The sequence below is a fragment of the Camelus dromedarius genome, chromosome 10 (assembly GCF_036321535.1).
Source record: "Camelus dromedarius isolate mCamDro1 chromosome 10, mCamDro1.pat, whole genome shotgun sequence".
Classification (NCBI taxonomy): Eukaryota; Metazoa; Chordata; class Mammalia; order Artiodactyla; family Camelidae; genus Camelus; species Camelus dromedarius.
Window position 1 is genome coordinate 41,093,932 of NC_087445.1, and position 25,976 is coordinate 41,119,907.

Consider the following 25,976-nt stretch of genomic DNA (forward strand, 5'->3'; position numbering starts at 1 on the left):
TAGCTCTGAACATCTGTATTTTATCTGGCGTCCAGATGATGAAAAGGTTCAGGGAGCCAAGAGTCAGAGCAGACTTGATTCCCCGAATGACTACACGTCCCTTTCAACTGGACTACGCACTCTGCAAGCAGAAATCAGGTCCTGATTGTTCCCCTTTGTCGAAGCACCACACCCACCCCTCTGCATTTTCTACAATCAAAACGTAATGTTTTTGAAGAGAGGAAGGAATTAGTCCATTTGGGGATTTAGCACGAATAAGGAATTTGGGAAGCAGATGAGAATGTTTCTTGTGGCTGGACAAAAGCAATAAAGTCAACAACATGGCTGCACTTTTCCACCTCAACGCACTAGGAAATAAGACATGCAGACTATTAACAGTGATAAAAAAAAAAAGTTTCTTCAATGAGCAAGGGGAGACCACAGCTCAGTTTCCCCAGTGTAGAGTAGGCACCACTGAATGGACTGAGCCAATGCCTGCATTTTCCTCCTGACTTCTTTTCCTTAAAAAAACACGGTTGATGCCACTGGTAACCTCCCCAAGTAACCCAGCCCTAGGGTGAGGAACGGTTTCTGCCCACGGAGGGTCTGAGAAACCCCCCAGGAGACATGACAATGCAATGTCCCATGAGATCCTCAGGGGGCCGAGGCAGAAAGGGGGCATTAGGGGAAATTTTTCAAAATCCAAATGGAAAAAAAACCAACAACAACAAGGTTGAGGTGGTAATAGGAGAGCAGAGGGTCCCAGAGGACAGCACTGATTAGCTGCGCTTTTAATATGATGGAAAGCAGACTGCAGTCATCTTGGGTCAACTTAGAGGCAATCCAGACAAATCACAGTGTTTATGAGAGAATGTAACTGCCTAGGTGGTACCAGGAAGGTGTTATGTTGTTGTCGTGGCTTTAAACACAGATTCAGATCCAGGGAGGACACGTAAGATGGGACAAACTTCAGTTCACCCCTTCAGCCACACTACTGCCAGCGGAAACCATCAGATAGTGTCTGCCATCTGAAGACTGCGACTGCCCCCGACATCTAGGTCAGCGTGCGCTGAGGAAGCACCCTGGAAGTAAAAATCCGCTCAACTTCTCTTCTAATAAGGTGGCTGCCCACAAAGAGAGTGGCGATGACAAGAGGGCATCACTCTTTGGCAGCCACCAGCTGAACGGGAACACCTCCCATCCCTGTCCAGGGATGGAGAGCTCCCCACACATCAGGCCACGGCTGGCAGATCCTCCAGCCAAGACAGAGCGGTCTCCAAAGGTGGCTGCTCAACTCACCGCTCTTCCTGCACCAGGAAGTCAGAGCGCAGAAGTACAGAACATCCCCAGACTCCCCAGTCACTAATCTGAAGGTTACTTGGTCCAGTGTCCCAGCACGGCAATTACAGAACCAGTATTAAGCAGGCTGCCCCAGGGCATCAGCAGTGACTCAGCCATCACATGGAGCCACCGATGGCGGAAATGTTCAGGTGTGACCTGCCGTGGGCTTTGAAAGGAGATGATGGCTTCAGCTGGTTTCCTGAAACCATTGTTGGAAATGGAAACAGTTTACTCTTCTATTGCTGTTAAATCATTTGAATTTTCTTAAGTGGTTTTCCCCCTGGAAAGTCCTAGGAATAATTTCTGCAGATTTCCTTACCCACCTATTTCCATCATTGATTAAAACCACGTTTGTAGCAGGCTCTAATTACATATTCTGATGGTAGTCTAATCTACAAAGCACAGACATGGTAAATTAACTTTTTATCTTTGACCACATCCTAACAATTTATCACTAGCCTGTCTTTGATCTTAATTCCTATGCTCTGAGAAAGACTGAAATCCCAGGGTCAGTTACAAGTGCTGGAAGCCACTCGTGTGTGGAAAAAAATTCTCAGGAGGGGGGAGATATGTTACCTGATAGTAATTAAACTTTAGAGAATTTTAAAGATACCATGAAAATCTGATTTTTAGAAGGACTTTGTAGATATATACAGTTGCCTCACTTAACTGAGAAATGAGAATGTGATTTTTACTTAACTAACCAATCAGAACCCAGTGTGCAGGAAATACATGTTTCTGGGTAAGTAAGTAAACTCCTGGCCCAGTGGTATGAAGGAGCCAGTTGCACCCGCTTCCACTGACTACTAAACATCCAGGACCTCTCTAAGTAGATCATTAAACCACTGGCAACTTGAAATCAGCTATGGTGGGAATATTTACACCATGGAAACTTATAAACATGATGAATCAAGCTTTCTGTTTGGTTTGTTTTCCAAAGAGCCATTTTACCACACATCACCACTTTGACCTCTACCAAACTATCTTAAATCCAACTTAATTACTAAGTCATCCCTCTAATGAATGTAGGCTCCAGAATTGGGCATACCTGGATTCAAATCCTGGCTCTACTAGCTCTGTGACCTTGAGCAAGATACTCATCCACTTCGAGCCTCGGTTTCTTCACCTGTAAAATGAGAACATGAAACTATCTCATACAAGGTCATTTGGAGAATTAAATGCTAGAACACATACAAAGCCTCCAGCATATAATATGATACAATAAAAGTTAATCTATCCTCTAACCTTTTAACTGAACCTAGTTTTCACACATGAAACACTAGTTCATTTTCAAAACTACCTTCTTGAGCTCATGAAACAAAGCAATCTGGAGGCCTAGAGAGTAACATAGGTCTGGACAAAACGGTTCCAGAAAGAAGGGCAAATAGTGAGCAGCTGGGATGCCTAATAGCCACACTGAGACCCGACTTATCCAAGAATGCGTACAAAGATGTTGATAGAAGTTTTATTTATAGTAACAAAAAAAAAAGGAGGAAGCAATCTAAAAAACGTAACAAGAGAAAAAATTAAGTGAATTAAGGTTCATGCAAATACACAAACCATTAAAAAGAATTTTTACAAATAATCTTCATGGCAAGAGAAAATGCCTATAGGAGTTACAAAATTAAATGCAAACTGTAGGGTCAGTATTACAAATGCAAAAGATGTAAATGACTATGTATATGTACACATATATAATTATACTCACACATTCAATATAAAGATAGGAAATCTATATGACAAAGTATACACAGCAGACACTTCTGGGTAGTAAGATTATGGGCAAACTTTATCTTCTTTTTTATCCTTTTTGCATTAAAAAAATAAAATACTTTATTTCTTTTAATAAAAAAGAACCTGTGCGCACCACAAGCCCATCTTCAGTGAAGAGCCCACCGCAGGAGCGACGAAGGTGGAAGTTTCGAATCAAAAGAGGTAACAGAGAAATAGGGAGACGGCCATCAAACATAGCAGGAGAGTCTCTGTGATGTAGAAATCAGCCTAAGAAGTCAGGCGAGGAGGACCAAACAGGGATGGAGAAGTCGTGAGAGAAGTGGAGAGAGGAGGGGACCACCACATAAAATATAAGTGGGCGCCCAAAGGGGAGAGACTGGGAAGCATACAGCACTGGAGACTTCTAGAACACACGAGGACATTCCTCAGGTGCTAAATGTTTACGCTTGGGCAAGGCTGTCAAGAAAAGCCTCTGTCCTCACAGATTTTTAAGAATAGTGCCTTCCCAGTCACTGCAGCATTGTTGAAATAGCAAAGATTGGGGGAAAAAACTACACGGTTACCAATAGGAACGTAGAAAAATGAAGCATGACACATCCACACGATGGAATGCCATGGAGCCATCAGAAAGAAAGAAGAGGTTCTTTATGTACTGATAAAGAATGGTCTCCAAAATACTGAGTTACCAAAAAAAAAAGCAACATGATAAACAGTGTGAATAGATAAAGTCTATATAAAAAGGGTGGGGGGGGATGGGGAGGGAGACTTCACAGTACATGCCTTTTCCACATTTTGAACCACGTGAGTATTGCTTGTTTAATTGAAAAAATTAAAAGAAGAACTTCTGTTTTATATGGTTGAACTATAGTCATTTTTGAAGGATGGAGATTACATTTTCTTGTCAAGGTTATTTCTGGTGAGGGGTGGTGGCGGTCCTGTTCAGTCTAGAATTTCTGGAGTAGAAAACGGAGAAACTACGGTCAAGGTCAAATTTTACTTGTTGAGATTAAGTCACTGATCTTTTATGATAAAAAGCTCTGGCTGGGGGTGACTTCATCCATTGCCCAAGCCTGACTGCTAACTGTGTGTACGGAGTACCCTCTAGTGGAAGTATGAGGACATTACAGAATTTTATGCCAAGTGTACTGAAGTAAAATTAGCAAACTGCCAGAATGTGAGTTATGTTTATGTAATTATAAATGCATGTATTATGTGTAAATATATACATTATATTTTTAAATATGAGAAAATTAATTTTAAAATCTTTTCAAATATAGCATTTTAGCACAAAAATGATAAAATCAACCAAAGGCCTGGACATAGAATATTGAAGATTTTCAAGTTGCTCAATGTCTGATGAATATTATTTTGTTATTCTTTGAATAACTGCTCTCAACCACTAAATAAGCACCTTTTCCCCAGCTTAGTTGAGATATAACTGACATACGACATTGTGTAGGTTTAACATGATGATTTGAAATGTGTATATACTGCAAAATGATTACCACCTTAAGGCTAGCTGACACATCCATTACCTCTAGGCAGACCGCTTTCATGAAAATCCCAGGGCTAGTATTGCTCTGCACTGGCTAACTGAACTCTTAACAGATTCCCCAGGGAGAGGACATCAGTCAGTTGGTCTACTGGAAAACCAGTGCAAAATTTTCTCTCCAAACTAGGGGAAAAAAACTGCCACTCAGCCTGGCAGGATGGACAATCATTTATATCCACAGATCTCTGTCTCTATTATCCACCTGCCTACCTTCGAACCTAGTTTTCTCTGAAGCAGACTCATCAGGTTCCTAACCATGAGTACCATGAGAGAAACCAAGCAATGCCTCCTGGTGCCACGCCAAGTACGGAACAGAGGAAGGAGAAAGGGGAATAAAAGCCTCAAAAATGGGGTAGAATAGTAACAAATGAGGAAACCAGGAAAGAGGAGAGAAGCAGCAGAAGGAACTACCACTGACGGAGCCAGTGTGTGCACACTTCACCCATACTGTCTCATTCAGACTTCACAAGAGTCCTATAAGGGAAGAATCATGTGCTCTCATTTAAGAGACATGGGAAGCAGGACTCTGAAAGTTTAATTACTATATCCATGGTTACCCTGCCTGGAAGGGGCACTGCTGGGCTCTGAAGGCAGGTGTGACAAGAAAGAAAACTCTGCCAGACTGACTTTCAGGAAGAGAAGGAAGGAAATGAAAGGCAAGAGGGGAGGCAGGGAGGGAAGGAGGAAGGGAGGAAGGGAGGAAGGGAGGAAGGGAGGAAGGAAGGCAGGAAGGCAGGCAGGCAGGCAGGCAGGCAGCAAGAGAGGGAGGGAAATGGTAAGATGCCAATAATAACAACTGACTGAACCTCAGGATCATTCATATGACGTATTCTGAGCTAGAACTTCTTTTTCTAATCTTCCCCTGTGTGAGTCATGCTGATTCCCAAGCGATTACTGAAATTTAGTCAAGATCTGTGTACTGAGTGAGTGATGTCATTGAGGCTGTTATGTATGTTGTGAAATTGCCCCACAGTGTTGCCGACTTTCTGGAAAAGCCTGCGCATCAAATGGTTGTTTGGGGAAAGGGCAAACAGCTTTAACATTTCCTAGTTTAATGGCATATTGACCTGGGATGCCCTATCACCTGACCAACCAGAAAGCTCTTGGGTGGCTCCGTTATGCTGACATTTAGCGATGACTGGGAGCACATTTAAGAGATCAATTTGGGTCGCACGCCACAGTGGCTACTCTGAAGAACACAAAGACCCAAACATCAACCAGTTATGAGATCTGGTTCCAAAAAACAAGAAACAAACAAAAAAGAGATTAAGTTTCTCCATGAAAGGCACAATGAATTCTCAGTTATCATCCTGGAGTGAAGCAAAGTGGTCATCTAAGAGTCTTAGGGAAATAAGTGATTATCTTTGACTCGAAAACTCACACAAGCATATACACAACCACACACTCACTCACTCCCACACATTTTTGAAATATGAAAGAAGAAACGCTTGTTAGTTCAAATATCCCCATAGTGTTTAAGGTTATCCTGTCACTGGGAGTTTGCCAAGAAAGTCTTGATAATCAATTGTCAATGAAGGAGTAAGAAAATAAAATAAATGAAGCCCACATGGTTGGCATTGGGTGGTGTCAACACTTAGCTAATGTAAAATCTAAGGGGTTCTATTTTGGGTGAAAAGGGAAATGAGATTACCCATGAGATTGCTCTCAACACCGTAGTACTATGAGTCTGTTCAAAAGAGACGGACTTCCTGTTTCTTTCCCTACACAGACCTTTTGAGAAGATACCAGCCTTGTGATTCTTCTTGTAAAACCTGCCATGGATCTGCGACCCTGTGCACTTCATGTCCGAAAGGTTAGTGTGGTGTGTGACAGGAGATGGCAGTGGCCAATCCAATTCACTGTAACTCATGTATATTAGCATCTTTATGTAAAAAGTTTGCAGGATTTGATCTAGTCCCATCACATGATCCCATCCCAGTGGCTGCTCTGGAAAAATAGAGGGATCCAAATACTGACCTATAGTAAAAACTGGTGCTCAAGAAACCAAAATAAAAAAGAAATGTTTCTTATCCAAAAGCACGAAGAAGTTAGTGATTGATTTGGCCACAGAATTTGTTAGGGTCTCTGGGTACCTGACATTGCTAGAGGTTCCACTATTCTTTTAAAGTGCATTAGCTGAAGCAAGAGAACTCAAAGCAGAGAACGTAGGCAGGGACAGAGTCTACCTGGTATTCCCTCCTTCATTTCTGGGAATTTGGGGAAGGAAAAAAAAACAAGAGCAACAACATAACAGCTCAATAAATTAACTGCTTTGTCTCTAAGAACACTAAATGACCTGGAGGATGGTGTATTAAGATGGTTCATTAACATTAAGAATTAAGAATGCAGCGGGGAGGGTATAGCTCAGTGGTAGAGTGCATGGTTAGCATGCACGAGGTCACGGGTTCGATACCTAGTACCTCCGTTAAATAAATAATAAATAAATAAACCTAATTACCTCCCCCTCAAAAAACAAAACAAAACAAGAAAAGGAATTAGGAATGTTATACTCCCATTAAAGCGGGCATTACGTTGGAATGTGCAATGTTAATAGTGACATCAGACTGAAAAACAACAGAACTTAAAATGATAGATATGCCATGATTCTACCCCTACAACACATAAAGTCTACACACACAAACTGAAGGAATTTTTCTTGGAATTTTGGAGTTTAGGGTGATTTTCAAATTGTTTTCTTTAATAAAGATGTTATCTGATTTTTTTTATTAAAAATAAACAGATGGACCGTCCATTAAAGGTAGAGTTGAACGGAAGGGTTGCTACACTGTTAGTGCCGTAACAGCACAGGCTTCGGAAAGCAGAAAAACAAATTACATCAGGCCGGGCATGTACAACTGCCTCACACTCGGAAGACAGACAAACGTCTTAACAGACTGATGGACTGGGCAAAGGGAAGCCCCATGGTGACCCACAGCAATACTAGTAGGAAAGTCAAAGAAATACATCAAAGCATCTGCTGTCAGTTTCCTTTCTAGAGCTTTAAGTCCTCCTGAAATACTCAGCACCACTGACAGCTGTTTTGGTAGTTGTGAAATAGGTGTTCCCGACACTTGGGTCTTCAGAGCAGGTAAAAAAAGCCGTTGGGAGTGTCAGTTCTCTGCCTGCCTGTGTCTGCTGTTGAATTGGGTATGCGATGATCATCTGACCTGCCTTCTTCCCGGGCTTCCTAGGCACGTATCTGTTGGCTCAGACCTGCGTCTCATCCTGCCCCCAAGGCACGTGGCCCTCGGCGCGAAGTGGCAGCTGTGAGGGCTGCGCAGAGCACTGCGCCTCTTGCTCCGAAGGCGGCGTTTGCAAAAAGTGCCAAACGCAGCCAGACCGCCCGCTCTTCCTCCACAAAGGCAGATGCTCCAGCAAGTGCCCTGAGTAAGTCTTCCTCTTCCTTCCACTTGCTGCTCGTGTTCGTTCTCCTGCAATATTTTGGGGGCAGTTCCTTCCTATTCACAAAAGAACTCTTCCTTCCCCTGAATAGAGCACCTACATCAGCCTCCCTTCTTGACTGTCTGACATCACTGTTGGCCACAGCAGCCAAAAGTTATGTACAGCCAGATGCGCACTTCTCCCGGGGACCCCTGTATGTGTGCATTTTGACTTTTGTGAAAATATGTTATTTTTGTAACTTGTATTGATGATCAGACAGTTGTCAGGATTTTTTTCCATCACAAAAGTGAGGCTGTGATGGGCTATGGAACACACAAACCTCTAAATGTTGAAAGTGAGGTATGAATCACAGATAATGAATAACAAATACCTGGTTAATTATTGATTCCTCCTGGCTCCCTCGGTCCCCTGGTTTAGAATTCCTTTACTCTTCCCATCAATGGTCCTGCCTCCAGGGTTCACCTAAATGAGCAGTGGGAATAGAAGACAGAAAAGGACATCAGGAAACTCTCAGTGACAAACCACAGAAACGTCAAAGAGAGTGACAGAAATGTGGGGTTTATTACTGCACACAACAAAAAGCTTGGAGATTCAGTATCAGTTATTTCAGTGGCCAGTGCTTCACTAGTAACCCACAATCTCCCCATTTTTGCTATCGTGTCTTCCTAAGCTTGTTCTCCCGAGCCCACCAACATCACCACTGCATGCTGCAACAACCAGAGACAGAAAAGGGCCCTTTTCCCCTCGTTTATCTCTTCTTAAGAGGAAAGAAAACTTCCTCAGACTATCCTGCACATCTCATCAGCCAGAACGCATCACTTACACCTTCCTAAACTGATCTCTGGCAAGGAGAATGGAGACAGAAGCACTGATGAAGGATGATCAAGATTCTCCCCTGAACACCCACAAATCACACCACCGACAGCCAGGAAGAGTGGAGAGAGGGAGGCAAGAAATGATTTGGGGGAAGCAACCAACAACATCAAAAGGAATTAGAAGTTTCATTCGCCCACTGATTAAAAGGACTTCATGATGAAAAACAACAGCTATTTTCTAATGACCTGTGATTGATCCTGTAGGGTGCAAACAGAAGTCACAGTACTGACCCTCAAGAGGTACCCAATCTAGTGTGGAAGCCAAATGTATCCAATTCAATTTTATAAGTACACATTTAGCACCAACTGGGTGTAAGAACTGATACTGGAAGCTAAACTGAGATCAGCTAAAGGAACTCTGAGCTTGCAAAAGGCTCACAGCCCAGTAGGGAAGGTTTACATCAATCAATGTCATACTTCTCAGGGCCTCAGTACACAAAGGGATTCCAAGGGAAAAGAAACCATTTAAAAACAGCTACTTATTGAGAGCTTGCAATACGTAGGCATTGCACAAAGGGCTTCAAAAGTACTATCGCAACAATCCTCACAAGAATCTTCTTACCCTGATACAGCTGACCCTTGAACAACACAGGTTTCAACTGCACTGGACCACTTATAAGCAGATTTTTTTCAATAAATACAGTATGACACAATCCATGGTTGGTTGACTCCAGAGAGCAGAACCTTGGGTATAGGGGGCCAACCATGGGACTTGAGTATCTGCAGATCTTGGTATTCGCGTCGGGTCCTGAAACCCACCTCCTGCAGTTCCTGAGGGACACTGCCCCATCATTCCCCTCATTTACAGATGAGGGAGGGTGCAGCACGCTCAGCATCACACAGCTAATACATGGTATGGTCAGGCTTCAACCCAAAGCTCTCTAGCACCGAAGTCCACGTGATTAACCATCGCACAGCACCACCTTCTCAACCAACTGGGGCTTTTTGTTTTTTAATGACAGTGTTACCGAGATATAATTCACATACGACACAATTCACCCATTTAAAGTGTACGATTCAATGGTTTTTAATATATTCACAGAATTGTGCACCTATCACAATTGACTCTAAAATATTTCCATCATCCCCAAAAGAAAACTCTGTACCCTTTTAGCAGTTACTCCCAATTTCCCCCATCCCTAAGCAACCACTAATTTACTTTGTCTCTATAGATTTGCCTATTCTTGAACAGTTCAGATAAACAGAATAATACAAAATATGACCTATTGTGACTGACTTCTTTTATTCAACATAATATTTTCAAGGTTCCTCTCCAGCTAATCTGCCCTCTTCAGAGGCCCCTCTGACTACTGTGGGGAGAAGCCCCACAATGGTTCTGTGCAGGAGGTACCATTCATGACCCTTCCATGTAACACATGGGGTGAGGGCTCTGGCTGGGTATTTGAAAAGAGAATTAATGGTGAAAGGTTCAGGGTAAGAGAACCAGGGAGCAGAAGGGAGTATAAGGCAAGACTGAATCAGAAAACACCCAGCTCCCCTTCCCCAACCACCATACTCCAACCTTATAAAGTTGGCAAAGATATTATCATACAACAAGGGTGAAGGTCATAAATCTCCCTGCCAAAGTCAATTATTGCTTCTTCATTAAACTGCCATGGTGGGATTGAACTGGTTATCATTATTATTATCACCTTACTTATTCAATCACTACCACGCTTTCTGCTGTCTCTTGGATTCATCAAATGTTTCAGGAATTGACAATGCATTAAAGTGTGGAAGAAAGAGATGCATTTTGCCTTCATACAATTAGTGGACCACTCCTCACTTCTTTCCTCCAAATCTGGGCTGGACCACTCTTAGGAAGCAATGGGTCACTATGCACATACTTGGCAGCCACGATATTTTGTATTTTTTGAGAAACAGGGAAGTTACTAACATGACCAAATGCTGCAGACTATGGAATCTGCACGAGTAGTGCCCTGCTGTCTTGAGCAGGGTGGTCTGATTACCATGCGGTTCCCTGACTTTGTGTTTACAAATAAAGCAGGGGAGATAGAGTCTGAGGAACATATAACACCCAGCCTGGCTTGACAGCTTTGTTGCTGTTTCTGAGAAAACATCCATTTAGGTACAATCCACCCTAAAATAGCGGTAAGACGTATAACAGGAGTACAACTTGCAATGAAATGGCATCCAGGTACTCAAGATTATTTATAAACTGACATTGGTGGCCACTGCTTTTGCAAATATGGTATATATTCATCAAAAGAAAAAAGTTTAAGTGGCAGCATATATCATGACAGTGATTGTTTAAAAGGCAATTGGAAACTTAAAAGTGGGCTCAAATTCACCAAATATGAACAGATTTGAAGCACTCGTAGAAGAAAAAGTGGTCTTCCTTTAAATGCTGGCTGTCCCTGCCTTAGCTGTCTGTAAAATATAGGTGAAGCTCCAGGACCATACAGCGTTTGCATTATATACATATTTATCTGGACAGAAAGACTTCAACATAAAGTACTTCGAATTTAACAATTTAATACAGGTGGCCATTTCTTCTCAAAAGAATATGTCTTCTTAAATAAAAACAACAGTGACATAAAGCATTAACAAAAAAGTCTTGTAAGTGCAGAGAAGACAGCACGACAAATTACTAGCCAGATCTCTGTGGAGAAGGCTGCTTTTAGATAAGTGGCTTCCTGACAAACACCTTTTCACGCTGCCTTCCACCTGCCTCCAGCTTCTGAGATTCACGTATTTTTGAGTTAGTAGTAGCCTTCAATGGTTTTTTTTTTTTCCTTTTTTGCTTGAATCCATTTCTTTCATTTCAGCATCTCACCTGACATACACTGACTCCCTTATGAGAAGAGTCTGAAAAAGATTTCTTCATGTTGCATCTTTTCCAATTCTGTACTAGAACTGCTAATCCTGAATGCCCAGAAACTATTCTGTAGAGACCTTGAGCAGGTCTAGCACTGAAAATTCCCCAGAGGCCAGGTGATATCACATGGCCCAAAGCCACCAATCACTAAACACAGGTTGGTCCTTCTTGCATGGCCAATCCCTAACCTAAAACTATAGGGTGTGACTGCCCCACCCTGAGTCATTTTGTTAGCATAAACTTTCAGGTATGGTCAGAGGGACCTATGACATTCCTACCACTTGGAAAATTCTAAGAATTTAAAAGTTAGTTAGGGAGAAAGGCCAGACCCCTCTTTGGAAGAGGCCAATTCCTTGCTACACATAAAGAAAGTCGAATCCACCAAATTCTCATTCAGGTAGATGTGATATGTTTAAGAACGCACTAAATTTCCTTAACTATGAATTTCTCAAATTCAAACTCTTGATGAGCATATAATACATTTCTATCCACTGTCTTGTCAAATTCATTTTTAAGAGATTGACTTAATTGGACAAAGTGGTACAGTTCAAGTATTCATCATGGTCCAAAATAAAACTAAGGACACTCATGAGTGAGGAAGCCTGGCCTTAGCTTTCATCTGGATGCCACTGAGCTCCCCCTCTGCTACCTAGACTGCTTTCTCCTCCAATTTTTCTACTTAAAACTACATTAGAGATCTTACTTCTATTCACCCCTGACACATTCAGCACATTTTTGTTTACTAAATAAATATAAGAAAATAATGACTGAAAGAATGATTAAATGGGTGTGAATGAGTTAATCAATTAATTAAAACATCGAGTAAAGATGCTGGGTAAGAGTGGTTTCTCATTGGCTTTAGGGTTCAAAGAGGACTCCAGTACACTGAATTACTTGCTGCAATTCTCCACCTTTCCTTGCATCTATGCCCTCTGCCTGTAACAGCAGCAACTCCCATAAGAAGCAGAATGGACTTCCCTGATCCTTGACCGTGGTCTTTGTTATTTGATTTGCTTTAGCCAACGAGATGTTAGCAGAAAAGTTGCAGAGGCATAAAATGTGTTTGCCTGTGTTGACCTGATGGATAGACTGCCAGATATTTCTCCAACAATGATGAGTTTATTTGGGATCAGCAGAGAATTGCAATTCGAGGTCTGAAAACATGGCAAGCCACAAGCAAGCTCCTGCCCGGTAAAGGAAGAACAATTTTACAGAGAGGAAAAGGAAGTTGGGAGGGCTATGGTAAACAGAGTCTGTGCTTCTCAGTGGCTGAGTCCATGCCTGGAAAGAAAGGAGTCTTTCTTCTTTCCATTGGGTTTTGCTATTGTCACAGGGTGTGAGAGCTCCCCTTCTGGTCTCCCAACTCTATTTAATTGAGGTTTCTGCTTACTTCTTTTTTTTTTTTAACCTTTTCCTCTTTTGATCAAGATCTTTCTCTGAAAGCATTGTTTGTCAAGAGTCAGATTTTCTCGTTTTAGTAGCTTTTTGTCCTTCAATGTCAAGAAGGGCCTTTCCTGTAGTGAAGGTGTAGTGTCTCCTGTCAGAGGGCATGGGTACAGACTGGAAACTTATTAAAGTCACATTCAAGTAACAAAGAGGGGTAGGAGAGAGAACTCTCCAGCACTTTATATCTAAAGTCTGTATGTTATATAGATCATAGACACTGGAGTTTATCTGAAAATGTCATAAAAGGTTTAGCAACAACTTCCAACAGGCCTCATTCAGATAATTCGGGAACTCTATCTCATCAGATGTCATCTGCTTCAATTCTGGGAAATCTTTACTTTCAGGTCAGATGATGCATAGCTCCAGGGAGGGTTGGTGGTTTCTTTAGGCTCTTCACATGAATTCAAGGGTCTGCGCCCTGGAGTGTGGCAGCACAGCGGCTGGTTAGCAGTACCCAGCAGGGGCCTTTCCAATGAGGTTGACGGAAGTTCTTCTGAAGGTATCCTTTCCAACAGATGAACTCTCCAGGCTGCCAGGTATGATGAAGGGCTTCACCTCCCAGGGCTAGTCTATGAAAATACTGCTCTACCAAAGCATGGTTATCTTCAATAGAAGCAATTAGGCCCTTGCAATATTGGAGTATCTCTCCTTTTATCACTTGAGGGTCAAAAGAAGCAGGAGCCAAGTGTAATCTATCCTGTGACTATCTCAAACGGTGAGAGTTCATGAACTCCAAAAGGGGTGGATCTGAGATTTAGAAGGACCCCTGTCACTGCTTTTGGCCAAGGCACTTGGAGCACCTCTACAAATTCTGCCAGCTGAGTCTTAGTAATGCCATTAGTGCATTCAACTAAACCAGAGGGTGGAGGGTGATGGGCACAGTGCAAGTGCTGTAAAACTGGTCAAACGGTGCAGGCTGGATGAAGCACCTGGCCAGTAAAAACAGGTTCTTCAATCACAATGAAGTTCAAGAGCAGTTCCAAGTAGGGATAATCTTTTCCACAGGGATTTTAGCCACAGAAAAGGCAGCAGCCTACCAGCAAGGGAAGGTTTCAGCCCAGTGTGAAAATACACAGACCTTAACTAAAACATAGTTACGCCCACTAGACAGAGGAAGTTGTATATAATTCTTTTTACCAGACCTTGAATGGTCCATTAGGCAGTTTAAACTGTCAGTGATCAGTATGAACAGGCTTCCCTGGGTTGTACTTTGGACACGTGAGGTAAACATTTTGTGTGGCCTTGTTAACGTTTCCTCACCAACACTGATTCATGGAGGCTCTCATTCTGTCATAGACTGAAGGTCTGATGCATGCACAGTGGTGAGCGGAGGGAAGTTGAGAGTCCCCAGCAGGACTGGCTTGTTATGTGGTCCAAACTAGAGCTTTATATTTTTAATCAAACCAACAGTTGTTCAATTTCTAAACTTGTTTCTCCTTTTCTGAGGCCAAATGTTGGGCTTCTGTGGTCAATTTTTTCTAAATTATCATTTGAGAAAATGATAGCACAGAATATCATTTGGTTGCTGTTGGTTCCTTTAAGGGAAGCATTCCTTGGAGAAGTATCAGCAAGGTGGCTTCCTTTAGCTTCCAGCGAGTCAAGTTTAGAAGTCCTGGACTCTTAAGAGCTATGGTGACAGATGAATGTTGGTATTCACTAATTCCTGAACACAGAAGTCATATTAGATTTTATTTCCCCTGATAGTAAGGAAGCTACAATGCTTCCACAACATTCCAAAACCATAAGCTGCTCTGAAAGCTTCTACTATCAGTCTAAATACAGGCAGTTTTGTCCTTGGCTAACATACAAGCCAGTGCAAGAGCATGTAATTCAGCCTGCTGGTCTGACAGAGCCATAGGGTAAGAGGCTGCCTCAACACCACCAAAAGGAAGTATAACAACATACCTAGCACAGTACTTGCCATTGTCACCTTTCTAAATAAGACCATCAGTGAACCATCATTTCACCATGAGAAGTCAGTGTTACCCAAGGAATTCCCTGTAGATCATTACTGGGAATCGCGAGGTGGCCCATCCACGTTAAGCAGTTGTGAAGTACGGCCTCAGTGATGGAGGGGAGAAGAGCAGCCAGGTTAAGGTTATTACAACATAAAACAGTTAGGTGAGGAGCAGTTAACAGAAAGACTTCATGGGAGGTGAGGCGGCGGCTGACTGAGAAATGCTGAATATTGTGAGAATTCAGGAGAGCTTCTACTGCATGAGGAACAAAAGTGGTTAAAGGGGATCCCACAACAATTTTCTCAGTGGTCTTCACCAAAAGGCCAGTGGCTGTGGTGGCTCTAAGGGAGGTGTCCACACTCCAGTGGGCAAAGGTGGTCCCCATGTTTCAGATGATTACTCCAAGGGAGTTCCCTTCTTTCCATATACAAAAATGTTATAGGTCATTAAACTTTTGAGCCTTCTAAGAAAATCTTCTTAACAGTTACATTTAAAATTGTTTTTAAATTTAAAAACATATTAAATTGGATAAAAAGCTTTTTGTCTATCATATGGCTCTACCCAAAAAAAGAAAAAAAATGAAAATTAGGAGATAAAATAGAACATCAGAAGATGACTAAATGATATACAAATTAAAAGCTGTTTTCAAACACACCGAACTCACAAGGATAATAGCCATGGTTTCATTTTATTTTTCCAGACTGGCTTTTCAGCGTACTTTCTCAGGGTATCTGATGGGTACACTTCGGTCAACAACAGCCTTGGCCCCTCCGCTCTCAGTCCTAACTCTTAGCTGCCAGGTATGAATCACTGCCCTAGTTGGAAAGCTTCTCCAGGGGCTCTCTCTTCTCCCCCCAGGGGCTTCTATGCAGAAGACGGCACTTGTCAACGCTGCAGCTCCTCCTGCAGAACATGCGAGGGAAATGCCACCTACTGCCACTCGTGTGAAGGGGGCCTTGTTCTGGACCAGGGGGCATGCCAGGAGACCTGCCCCAAGAGGCACGTGGCTGTGGAGGGGATGTGCAAGCGCTGCCCAGAGATGTGTCAGGACTGCATCCATGAGAAAACATGCAAAGGTACCTGGGAGCATCGCAGTGGGGAGCGTGGCTTTGCCGAGCCTCCCCAGCTGGGGGCCGACTATCTGAGGGTGCGGTGTCCAAGGAGAACTGGGAACCAGTCTCTGTACCTTTACTGAAATTTACCTCCATGTGTGTCACCGTGGAAACGGAGGGTGACATACAGCCTTTCCATTGTGGACTCTTCGAATTAAGCCAGACAAGACCCCCTTTCCCACATGATTTCTTCCACACTGGGCACTGAGGGTGTGCCAAGCACTATCCCAGGTGCAAGAGATACAGACAAGAACCCAAAGTTTCTGCCTCTTTGAGCAAAAAAATCTCAGAGGAGAGACTGATCTTAATAAAACACAGAGAATTTCAACTGCGATAAAAGATACAAAAGAAAAGCTCCAGTAACTATAAGACTTTGAGAACAGTACTCTGGTTAGGAATTTTTTCTCTGGAATTGCCTCCTAAGAAAGGCTATCTAATTTCCTCTCCAGAATAAGACAGACTCATTTCACTGGCTCTGGCCAATCCAAAGGATTCTCTGGGTGTAACCAAAGTGTTTTCTGGAATTCCCTCCAAAATAAGAGAATAGGCACAAATAAAGTAAACGCACAACGAAGTCTTCATGCTGATTACCCATGTATATTTCATTAGTCAACCCTCTCAGTGGATGAAAAACTAATCTATGAATTCCTAAACTGCTTTCTGTAGTAAACAGAGCCTGAGGTGCTCAATACAAATTTAAAAATCCGCCAATGCCCTCTGGGTTTTCAGAACAACACCTCCTGCATCTTTCCCATGACTTATCTGCCAGCACTACAATTTTTTCACCTCCAAGGGGCAGATCATTTCAGGATGTGGAACCTGCACTGTCTATTTGGGCCACCATGTGTGGTCTCCTCTCTCATGCCAGGGCTTGAGAGACACAGAAGACATGTCTTGGGAGGGTGGAGGTGGGGTAAATGTACACTGGGTCAAATGAGCCAAAGTGGCTAGCCCACTGCAGAAGGAATCAAGTCCTTTCCCCTGTCCCCCTTGGGGTAACTTGCTGGTTCCCCTTCCCCCAGAGTGCATGCCTGAGTCCTTCCTGTACAAGGATACGTGCCATCAGTCCTGTCCCAGCCACTTCTACGCGGATGCACGCCAGTGTGTTCCCTGCCATGAAGACTGCCTGGAGTGCAGTGGGCCCTCAGCAGATGACTGCGACCTCTGTGCCGAGGACTCCTTGGTTCTCTATGATGGGCGGTGTTTGGATGAGTGCCCAGAAGGAACTTACTATGAGAAAGAGACTAAAGATTGCAAAGGTAAAGATGTCCAGGTGCACGGCCAAGTATCACATCCCAGGGCGTTGGGATTAGGGGTTTCTGCCAAGACAACGCAGGTTCTGGGGTTTGCCCAGTTCCAGCCCCAGAGCTGTCATCCCACCTCTTCCCCTCCTGCTTAATGAAGCATGTTTTGAGTCTGCTCTAATATATTACTTATTTTTAACTGAATTATTCCTTAGCTTTGATGATAGAACTTTTCTTAGCAATGAATAATGTTAACCCTCCTGACAACAGTGGCTGATCAAAAAGGATTCTCATGTGAAGATTTACAAAAGACAATGAGATGATAACACAGTACTAATACCACACACGTATCCACTCAGAGAGTGCTTCCTGGGGACCTACTATGTGCTGTGTGCTCTTCCAGGCCTGGGGAACGGCGGGGACCACACAGACAGAATCCGGCCCTCACGGAACTTACATTCAATTGGGGAAGGCAGACTCTAAAGAAGCTAAGTCAAAAGGAAAAATAAGGCGGGAAAGGGGGACAGGAAGTTGGGTGGGATGAGGCTGAAGTTAGAGAGAAGGCGGCCTGGATGAGATCACTGAAAAAGGGAGGGAACAAACCATGCAGACAGAATTCCAGGCAGAGGGAACAGCAACAGCTAGACTCCCAAGGTAGGAGTGAACCGTTCTCGTTTTACTTGTCTAACAAATATTTACTGTGTGCCTCTTACATGCCAGGCCCTCTCATAGGCACTGCATTCACAAATGATACAAAAGAGGCCTTTTCTGTCAACAGGTATTTAATGATACATCTCGACAACTGTTAGGTTAGCGGTAAGTGCAAGGCATTCTGGGAGTCAGAGGAGGACCAGAGTAGGGGTGATGGTGGTGAGAAGCCCACAGCCTGGAGTGGGACATGCTTCTGTACAACTGCTTATTATTATCTTGTTGAGTTTGAGTAATTAGAGTGAGTCTTACTGATATTTCTGAAGCAGCTGTTGCAGGAAGGGGCTCTCTGGGGATTTCAGAGAAAGTGAACCAGCCATTTTTTTCCCCTCATTTTGCAACAAGAAGGCTCCACCTGAGGGCCTCAACTCCCATGGCACAAAGCCCTAGAAACCTCTGGAGAACTGAGGAACACAGGCACACTTGCCAGGGGAACCGATTTCTTAGAGGGGCGCCAGGCCCTCTCTGACTCTCGGTCTGCTGTCCCCACCCCGCCCACAGACTGCCACAAGTCCTGCCAGACCTGCTCGTCCCCAGGGACCTGCACCACCTGCCGGGAAGGCCTCAGGCTGAACAACCACGGGGGCTGTGTGCCTCACACCGAATGTGCCGCCGTCGAGTATTGGGATGGGGAGGCCCTGGCCTGCAAGTCCTGCCACGCCAAGTGCTTCCGCTGCACGGGGCCCTCGGAGGACCAGTGTCACACCTGCCTGCGGGACAGCCTTCTTCTCAGTGAGTCCCTTTTCCTCTAAGGAGGGCTTGGTCTCTCCCTCCATTTGGGAAGCTACCTTGCACGACACCTGATGCTCAGTAGATAGTGGCATTTAAAAAATTTTTCACTTTGTCTTTGGAAATTGTTCACACCTACACAAGAGATGCAAGAGGGAAGGACAATACTACGAAGAGCCCCGCACAGGCACCTCTTACCCTGTTTCCCTTTTCATCTGCTTGCTCTCACTCTCTCATGCTCGATGTATATGTGTACATAGTTCACCACGTATTGTTTTTAACCACCTAAGGATATGTTACCTACATCATGGCCCCTCTCCCACAAATACTTTAGGACGGGCGTATCTCAGAGATATTGCATGTGACATGTGATATTTGGTTCCAGACCATCACAAGAAAGTGAGTATCACAATAAACCAAGAGCAAGTCACATGAGTTTTTTGGTTTCCCAGTGCATATAAAAGTTATGTTTACATTCTACTGCAGCCTATTAAGTGTGCAACAGCATTATCGAGGCTGGAGTCACACTTGGGTATCAGCTATTGCCTTAGTGTGCGAGAGTCCTCGAAGAGTCACTGCGAACCTTATCCATGGGCTGTGGCCCTCATGGCATAGTCAGTCACCAGGTTAGTGACGTGCGTCAGACTGACTTACACAACTGATAGGTTCACTTATGTCCACAAATCAGGGGGATGGTATTTTAACCACCTGTTTAGGGAGAGCTCTGTTACAGGAGTGTGTGGAAACTAAGTGACCTGAATTCTAGTCTTGGTACTGCCTCTTGACTTTCTCAGTGGTTTATTCTGGTTCCATGAAATAACTTTTCCTCCTAAAAAAAAAAAAAAAAAAAGTGTGCAACAGCACTATCTCTAAAAAAACAATCTTAACTTTAAAATGCTTTATTGCTAAAAGTAAAAATGCTAACCATCTGACAATGCTAGGTGCCCAAAGACCTTCAATTTGTAAAAAAATGCAGTATCTATGAAGCACTATAAATCAAGATCTGCCTTATGTACTTCCGAGGAATAGGGATGCTCTCTTAGGTGACCACAGTACAGTCGCCAAGTCTAGTGAATTTAACACTGATACAATCCTTTAACGAACAGTGTATTATAATTTTGTCAATTCCCCTTTGGAACGGGGCCCTGTCTGGGGTCAGTTATGGCATTTAGTTTCCACGTCTCTTTAGCCTCCTTTACCCTGAAACATTTCTACAGACTTTGTCTTTTATGATATTGACGTTTGAACACAGTGCGTATCCCTCCATTGGGTTTGCATGAAGCTTCCTCGTGATTAGATGGAGATCATGCACCCTCAGGCAGGATACCTCACAGGTGACGTCATGTCCCTCCAGAGGCACACGGTGGTCCCCTGCCTCTCACAGGTGATGTTAATTTGGGTGCTCTGTTCAGGGTGCTGTCCAATTTCTCTACTGCATAGTTACTTTTCCCTTGTGATTAATAACCAGTCTGGGGAGAGACACTTTATGAACATGCAGGTATTCAGCTCCTCACGAACATTTCCCTGTGATTTAGCATCCAGTGATTGATGAATCATATTGAACAAAGTGTGGCACAATCTGAGGTTGTCCAGCTCCTACAGATCAGATATGAAGGTTCCACTAATGTGAAGCAACGCCCTCAGGTTTCCAGGGACACCAGAAATCGGCTTAACCGGGAGAGGTCCTCACATATGCTCTCCCTAACCCAGCAGAGTAGAACTGAGAAGTAAGACACTCAAAGTAGGAATGCATGGCAATTTTTTCCACTTCCAGTTGAGGTACCATGAGCAAGGGCACCAATTCCCCACTAAGACAGGGACAGATACACCCAATTCCGTTCCTGACTGCCGCCCAACAGAAAACACTTGAGGATACCAGTCTTCCTTTCCATCCATCTTAGCCCCTCTTGCACAAATCTCGGTGAACCTTCTTCCCCACAGTGGCTGCTTCAGGAGAACATTCCAGATCCCCTCTATCACCCCAACCCCCGGGACCCTCTTTTCTAATTATCCCCAACCTACAGTGTTACCAGTGATCACCTCACATGCCTTCATACAGATAGGAAGACATCTTATCATTACAAGGTTGTCTTCCCTTTAACTAGGGATACAAATTGGACTAGAACTAAGACTTCAGGGCTGGTGTATGACACAGAGCCATGGTCCCCCAAGGGCTGGATACAGGATGTGCAAGGACCTGGTCTTCTTATGTTCTCCCACCCTGCCCCTCACCACCAACCCACAGGGTCAGCCTAGTTATAAATTCCTCTGGTGGTTGTGATAGTCTGAATAATAATCTCCCTAGAAGTGTCCACATCCTAATCCCCAGACCCTATGAATATGTCACCTTACATGGCAAAAAAAAAAAATTGCAGATTATAAAGTAATGGCCTTGATTTGGGGAGGATCACCCGGGATTATCTCACAGGTCCTAATAAGAGGGAGGCAGGATAACCAGAGTTAGTAGTGTAAGGTGGTGTGATGTCAGAACCGAGGGACAGAGAGAAGATGCTCTGGCTTTGAAATCAGAGGAGGAGCCATGAGCCAAGGCAGGCAGGTGACCTCTAGAAGCTAGAAAAGGCAAAGAAATAGATCCTCCCCCAGAGACTCTAAAAGGAACACAGCCCTGTAGACTCATGTTAGACTTCTGACCTCCAGAATTGTAAAATAATACGTTTGTACTGTTCTAAGCCACTACATTTATGGTCACTTGCTACAATAGCAATAGGAACCTAATAGAGAGGTGTTTCATCTTTGGGAGATTCAGGCTTCCCCCTAGTTAACAGCTACATCAGCTGGACAATCAACCGTTGTCAACATCCATCTCTAACAGAATAGCCACTGAACAGAACCTGGGGACCTGGTACTGTGCTGGGGTCTGGAAAACCAGAGATGAATGACATGGCCCCTGCCCTCGAGCAGCTCAGACAGTCTCCCAGCACAGAGTTTGGGTGGGTCCACAGCATTTTTTACAGCAGCTCTAATACCATTTAGTTTTCCCACCAGTATCCGTGCTTAATGCTGACTGAAGTTATGGACACACTGGCTTCCAGCACAGAGCTGACCAGTGGCTCACATTAATAATGCAGGAGGGCCTGGCTTCTGTTCTGTGAGGTTAAGCAGAAGCGGGGGAATAAGCTGTCTCTGAGACTGCACGTTAAACTGTGAAGCCAGCAAATCTCATGTCTTAACTTTATGATTAACCCGTCCCCAATTTCCACCCCTAAATGCTGTTAAGGAAATTGAGAAGGCAGGAATCAGTGACTCCACTGGGGTGCGTGGAAGAAGGCCTGGGGTTGCGCGGGGCTGTACAACTCGACTCCCACTCACCCTGCTGTTTAGAGCAGAGGATATACGGTTACGATCTAATTTTTTAAATACATGGGCAAAATAGTGTCTCACTATCCATATAGCCATATTTCTGTCCTGATGGAATATTCTATATCTGTGCTCACACAACTGAGAAACTGAAGTTTTAATTTTATTTCATTTTAATTAATTTAAATTTCAAGAGCCACACTGTGTGGACAGCACAGCAAAACAGGGCCAAATCTTAAATTGTGGGGACTTGTCATCACAGTGGCCCTGTATTTTCCATTTTCTTTTTTTTTTTAAATGGGGGTACTCCTTCAGTACCGGAGACTGAACCCAGGACCTGGTGCATGCTAAGCACACACTCTACCTCTAAACTATACCTTTGCCCCATTTTCTTCAATGGAGCCTTGACTCCTGCTACCCTAGCCCCTGCCTCGAATGTGCTCCCTGGGAAACCTTGTACATCCTCTAGCTCACGTTGACAGACCATGGTTTCTGTCCTGCCCAAAACAGCCAGTCCACTCTGACCTGTTTTTCTTCAACCCCTAATGGACTTATGGTTGATTCTATTTCTTGGACATTCATCTTAGCTCCTAGGAGATCCATCAGCCCCCGGGAACACTGTCTCATTCCTTCTGCACCCCCCCCCCCACCATGGGAGCAAATCAAGGTTTGGGAGACATGTGTCATACTTTGTACCAAGACAGACTCTTTTCCTCCCCTGGCAGACACGACCTGCGTGCAAGACTGCCCCGAGAGCTACTACGCCGATGAGGACAGCCACCGGTGTGCCCCCTGCCACAGCTCCTGCAGGACCTGTGAAGGTGGACACAGCATGCAGTGCCTCTCCTGCCGGCTGGGCTGGTTTCAACTGGGAAAGGAGTGCTTGCCCCAGTGCAGGGAAGGGTGAGGTGCTCAACACACTTTCCCCTCATTTAACCCCATAACCACTCCAGACACCACTATTAGCAAACCCATTTCACAGATGAGGAAGCTAAGTCCTGAACACTTATATAACCAGACTGAAGTCTCACAGCTAGCAAGAACTAAAGATGAGAATCCAACCCAAATCTCATGGTCTCTATAGCATTTCAGCCAACTCACAGTAATGGAAGAGTAAACAGGAGAGACAGAGTGACCCAATGAGAAAACAAAGAGTCAGACTGTCACGCCAGATCCACATGTCAAACATCACTAATGCAAAGGACACAAGCAATTACAAGGCAGAGGCGAAGCATTCTTCCCCTAGAGAAGTCCAACACTATGAATGTAGGTTCTTTCTCTTCTGCACGAGGATATGTTCTGATGAGATTTAATACATGAGGTCTAAGCAATGTACATGAAGCATTGATTTTATAAAGGAAACAATTTCAGTTAAATATCTCCCCTTACACCCTACTAATCCTCCAACATGCCATGCCCCTCAAAATCCACAAATTACAGGTTTGGCTACCATAAGCAATCTAGATACACAGACGTATCTTTCTAAAAGAATTTCACAGATAAGAGCTCTCCATTGTGTGTTTTTCTGCTAGGAAAACCTGCTAGTGTATTTTCAGAAGGCCTGGATACCAGCATATTTGGAAGAGGATTTTACACAGGGTCATCCTTTTTTTTTTGTCCCCAAGCACCCCCAGAAGAGAAAAAAGACTGACGGCAGGCCTGTTATTAACTCTTCCCACCCAACAAGTAATCTAAAGCACTGAGACCCAAACTGAAGGGCTGTAAGCTTGGACTCTCCCCCAAGTACTTTTACCCAAACTAGGATATGTCTTATCTTCAGTTATTATATTCAGTCGTTGTAGCAGTCACTGTTCGTATCACCCATTCTAGTGCTATACGCTGCCCTGTGCTCTGATTTACCTCATTCATTCAACACATGCTTAATAAAGAGCACCTGGTAAGTCTAAGATGAGTGATACAAAGACTTTGTAAGAGCTTCTTCTTCTTCTTATGTATCTCTTTCCCAGAAAATTATAAGCTCCTGGAAGAAAAACACATCTTATTTTTCACACAGGTTACTACACCACTCAGCCAGAGCTCATTGCAGCCCTCAAAGAACACCAGCCATGTAGATCAATAAAGAAAGATCCCTTCCAGGCAAGAAAGAGGAGAGAGCTATGTGGCTCAGCCCTTCACCTTTATTCTAATAAAAAGATCCAGATGCCATATAAAGAATCTCCATCCTCCTCAAATTAAGTCATTAAATACTCTTATGCATACACACACACCCCAAAAAAAAACCCTAAACAGACTGCAGACTGGGATTAAGAAAACAAATGCTCCATGGCGTGTGAAGCTCCCCGTTGGGAGGAGAGGGACAGGTTGCCATCAATCCCTTTAATGGGGAATAAATGCAGTATTAATGAGGTAGAAGTGGAGATACTTAACCGCAATAGTTCCTTGTGTAAAACCAATGACCCACGTGCATGAACTTCATACGTTAAATCTCATTGCCTTGGAAAAGCTGGTGTCTAATCCTCTGCACCCGGACCCGTGCGCATCATTATTTTGGTGTTTAACCTCAGAGCAGGTTTTTAAGGCCCCAGTTATTGTTTATACTTATGCACGAGATCCTATTCCAGGCTCTGAGGCTCCAGTGACTTCCTAATCACCTCAGGCAAAGGCACCATCAAGGTTAAGCAGTGGCCTCATACCTGTCATTCAATTGGACAGTCAACTTGCCATTGTCTTCCTTTGGCATCACTCTTTTTAATGATTTTTAAAACATACTTGGCTATTGATAAGCTATCTTCTGCATGGTTCCTACTGATACTTTTCATCTTAATAACAATCTATAGTAACAACTTTAGGAAAAAATGTTCATGCTGCTTTAAAGTTTACAAAATATTCCACTCATAAGGTGTCTTTATATTATGATTTGATTCCACAATAATCCTATGAGATTGATATTATTCCCTCCATTTTACAGATGAGGAAACTGAGGCTCAGAGAGGTTAAGTGACTTGCCCAAGGTCACATAGCTACTAATACATAATGGAGCCAATGCAAAAAAAATCAATCTTCTGACTTCAATCCTGTCTGTGGAAAATTAGATTCTCACTTTTCCCTGTGGCTTTCTCTTTTGAGTTGCAGGTGATCTTTATCAACTCTTCAGTTCAGGATGGATATTCTTATGCTCTCTTTTCATCACCTGGTCTCTCAAACACCTCAGAGGTTTCTGTTGTTGTTGTTATTGTTGTTGGTTTGGGGGGGGGGCTGGGGGTAGTTCATTCATTCTTTTTTAATGGAGGTACTAGGGACTGAACCCAGGATCTCACGCATGCTAAGTACGCACCCTACCACTGAGTTTTATCCTCCCTGCAAGAGTTTTAATAACTGACGCACAGTGGCCATGGTTCCTCCTTCACTGCAGAAGGTGAAACAAAGCTTGATGTGCTGTGAGTGGGGCCACTGAGGTACCGGTACTCACTCAGATCAGTGACTGGCAGCCGGGTAGGGGCAGGCTCAGCATTACCGAGCTATGGTTTTGGCTGTCAGCAAGTTAGTGGACCTGAAATCAACCTTAATAAACCTAACGGGCCCAAGAGTTTTGCACCAGGGAAACCAAGGGTGAGCCTTCTGGTGTCTAGGATAAATTCAGCGTGCCAATGTCCAGACAGTTCAAGATGGGTCCAGTGATGCCTAGAAGTTTATCTTTGGCAATGATTCCTTTTCTCTCCTCTATCTTATTTGAAAATGTTATGCTTACCTTCAAATAATGTATGGCTTGTTATAGTGG

The 25,976-nt window shown here is 43.7% G+C and overlaps 1 protein-coding gene, 1 long non-coding RNA gene and 1 other non-coding gene across 3 annotated transcripts in view; 2 read left to right on the top strand and 1 right to left on the bottom strand.

Moving 5' to 3' along the window:
• PCSK5 (proprotein convertase subtilisin/kexin type 5) overlaps positions 1-25,976 on the top strand; it is a 413,695-nt gene that overhangs the window by 369,652 nt on the left and 18,067 nt on the right. The window contains exons 28-34 of the mRNA XM_031449902.2: positions 3,175-3,255; positions 6,336-6,419; positions 7,798-7,993; positions 15,985-16,202; positions 17,261-17,497; positions 18,692-18,922; positions 22,963-23,140. Of these exons, the coding sequence (XP_031305762.1) occupies positions 3,175-3,255; positions 6,336-6,419; positions 7,798-7,993; positions 15,985-16,202; positions 17,261-17,497; positions 18,692-18,922; positions 22,963-23,140 (1,225 nt within the window). The remainder of the gene's footprint in view (positions 1-3,174; positions 3,256-6,335; positions 6,420-7,797; positions 7,994-15,984; positions 16,203-17,260; positions 17,498-18,691; positions 18,923-22,962; positions 23,141-25,976) is intronic.
• Positions 1-25,976, bottom strand: part of LOC105087404 (uncharacterized) — a 99,801-nt gene that overhangs the window by 37,455 nt on the left and 36,370 nt on the right. Inside the window, exons 11-12 of the long non-coding RNA XR_010382687.1 lie at positions 8,379-8,470; positions 2,369-2,446 (exon numbers count right to left, since the gene is read on the bottom strand). This is a non-coding gene — a long non-coding RNA (uncharacterized LOC105087404). The remainder of the gene's footprint in view (positions 1-2,368; positions 2,447-8,378; positions 8,471-25,976) is intronic.
• On the top strand, positions 19,429-19,558 carry LOC116152835 (small nucleolar RNA SNORA3/SNORA45 family). The gene has a single exon (XR_004136539.1). It is a non-coding gene; the product is annotated as a small nucleolar RNA SNORA3/SNORA45 family (small nucleolar RNA).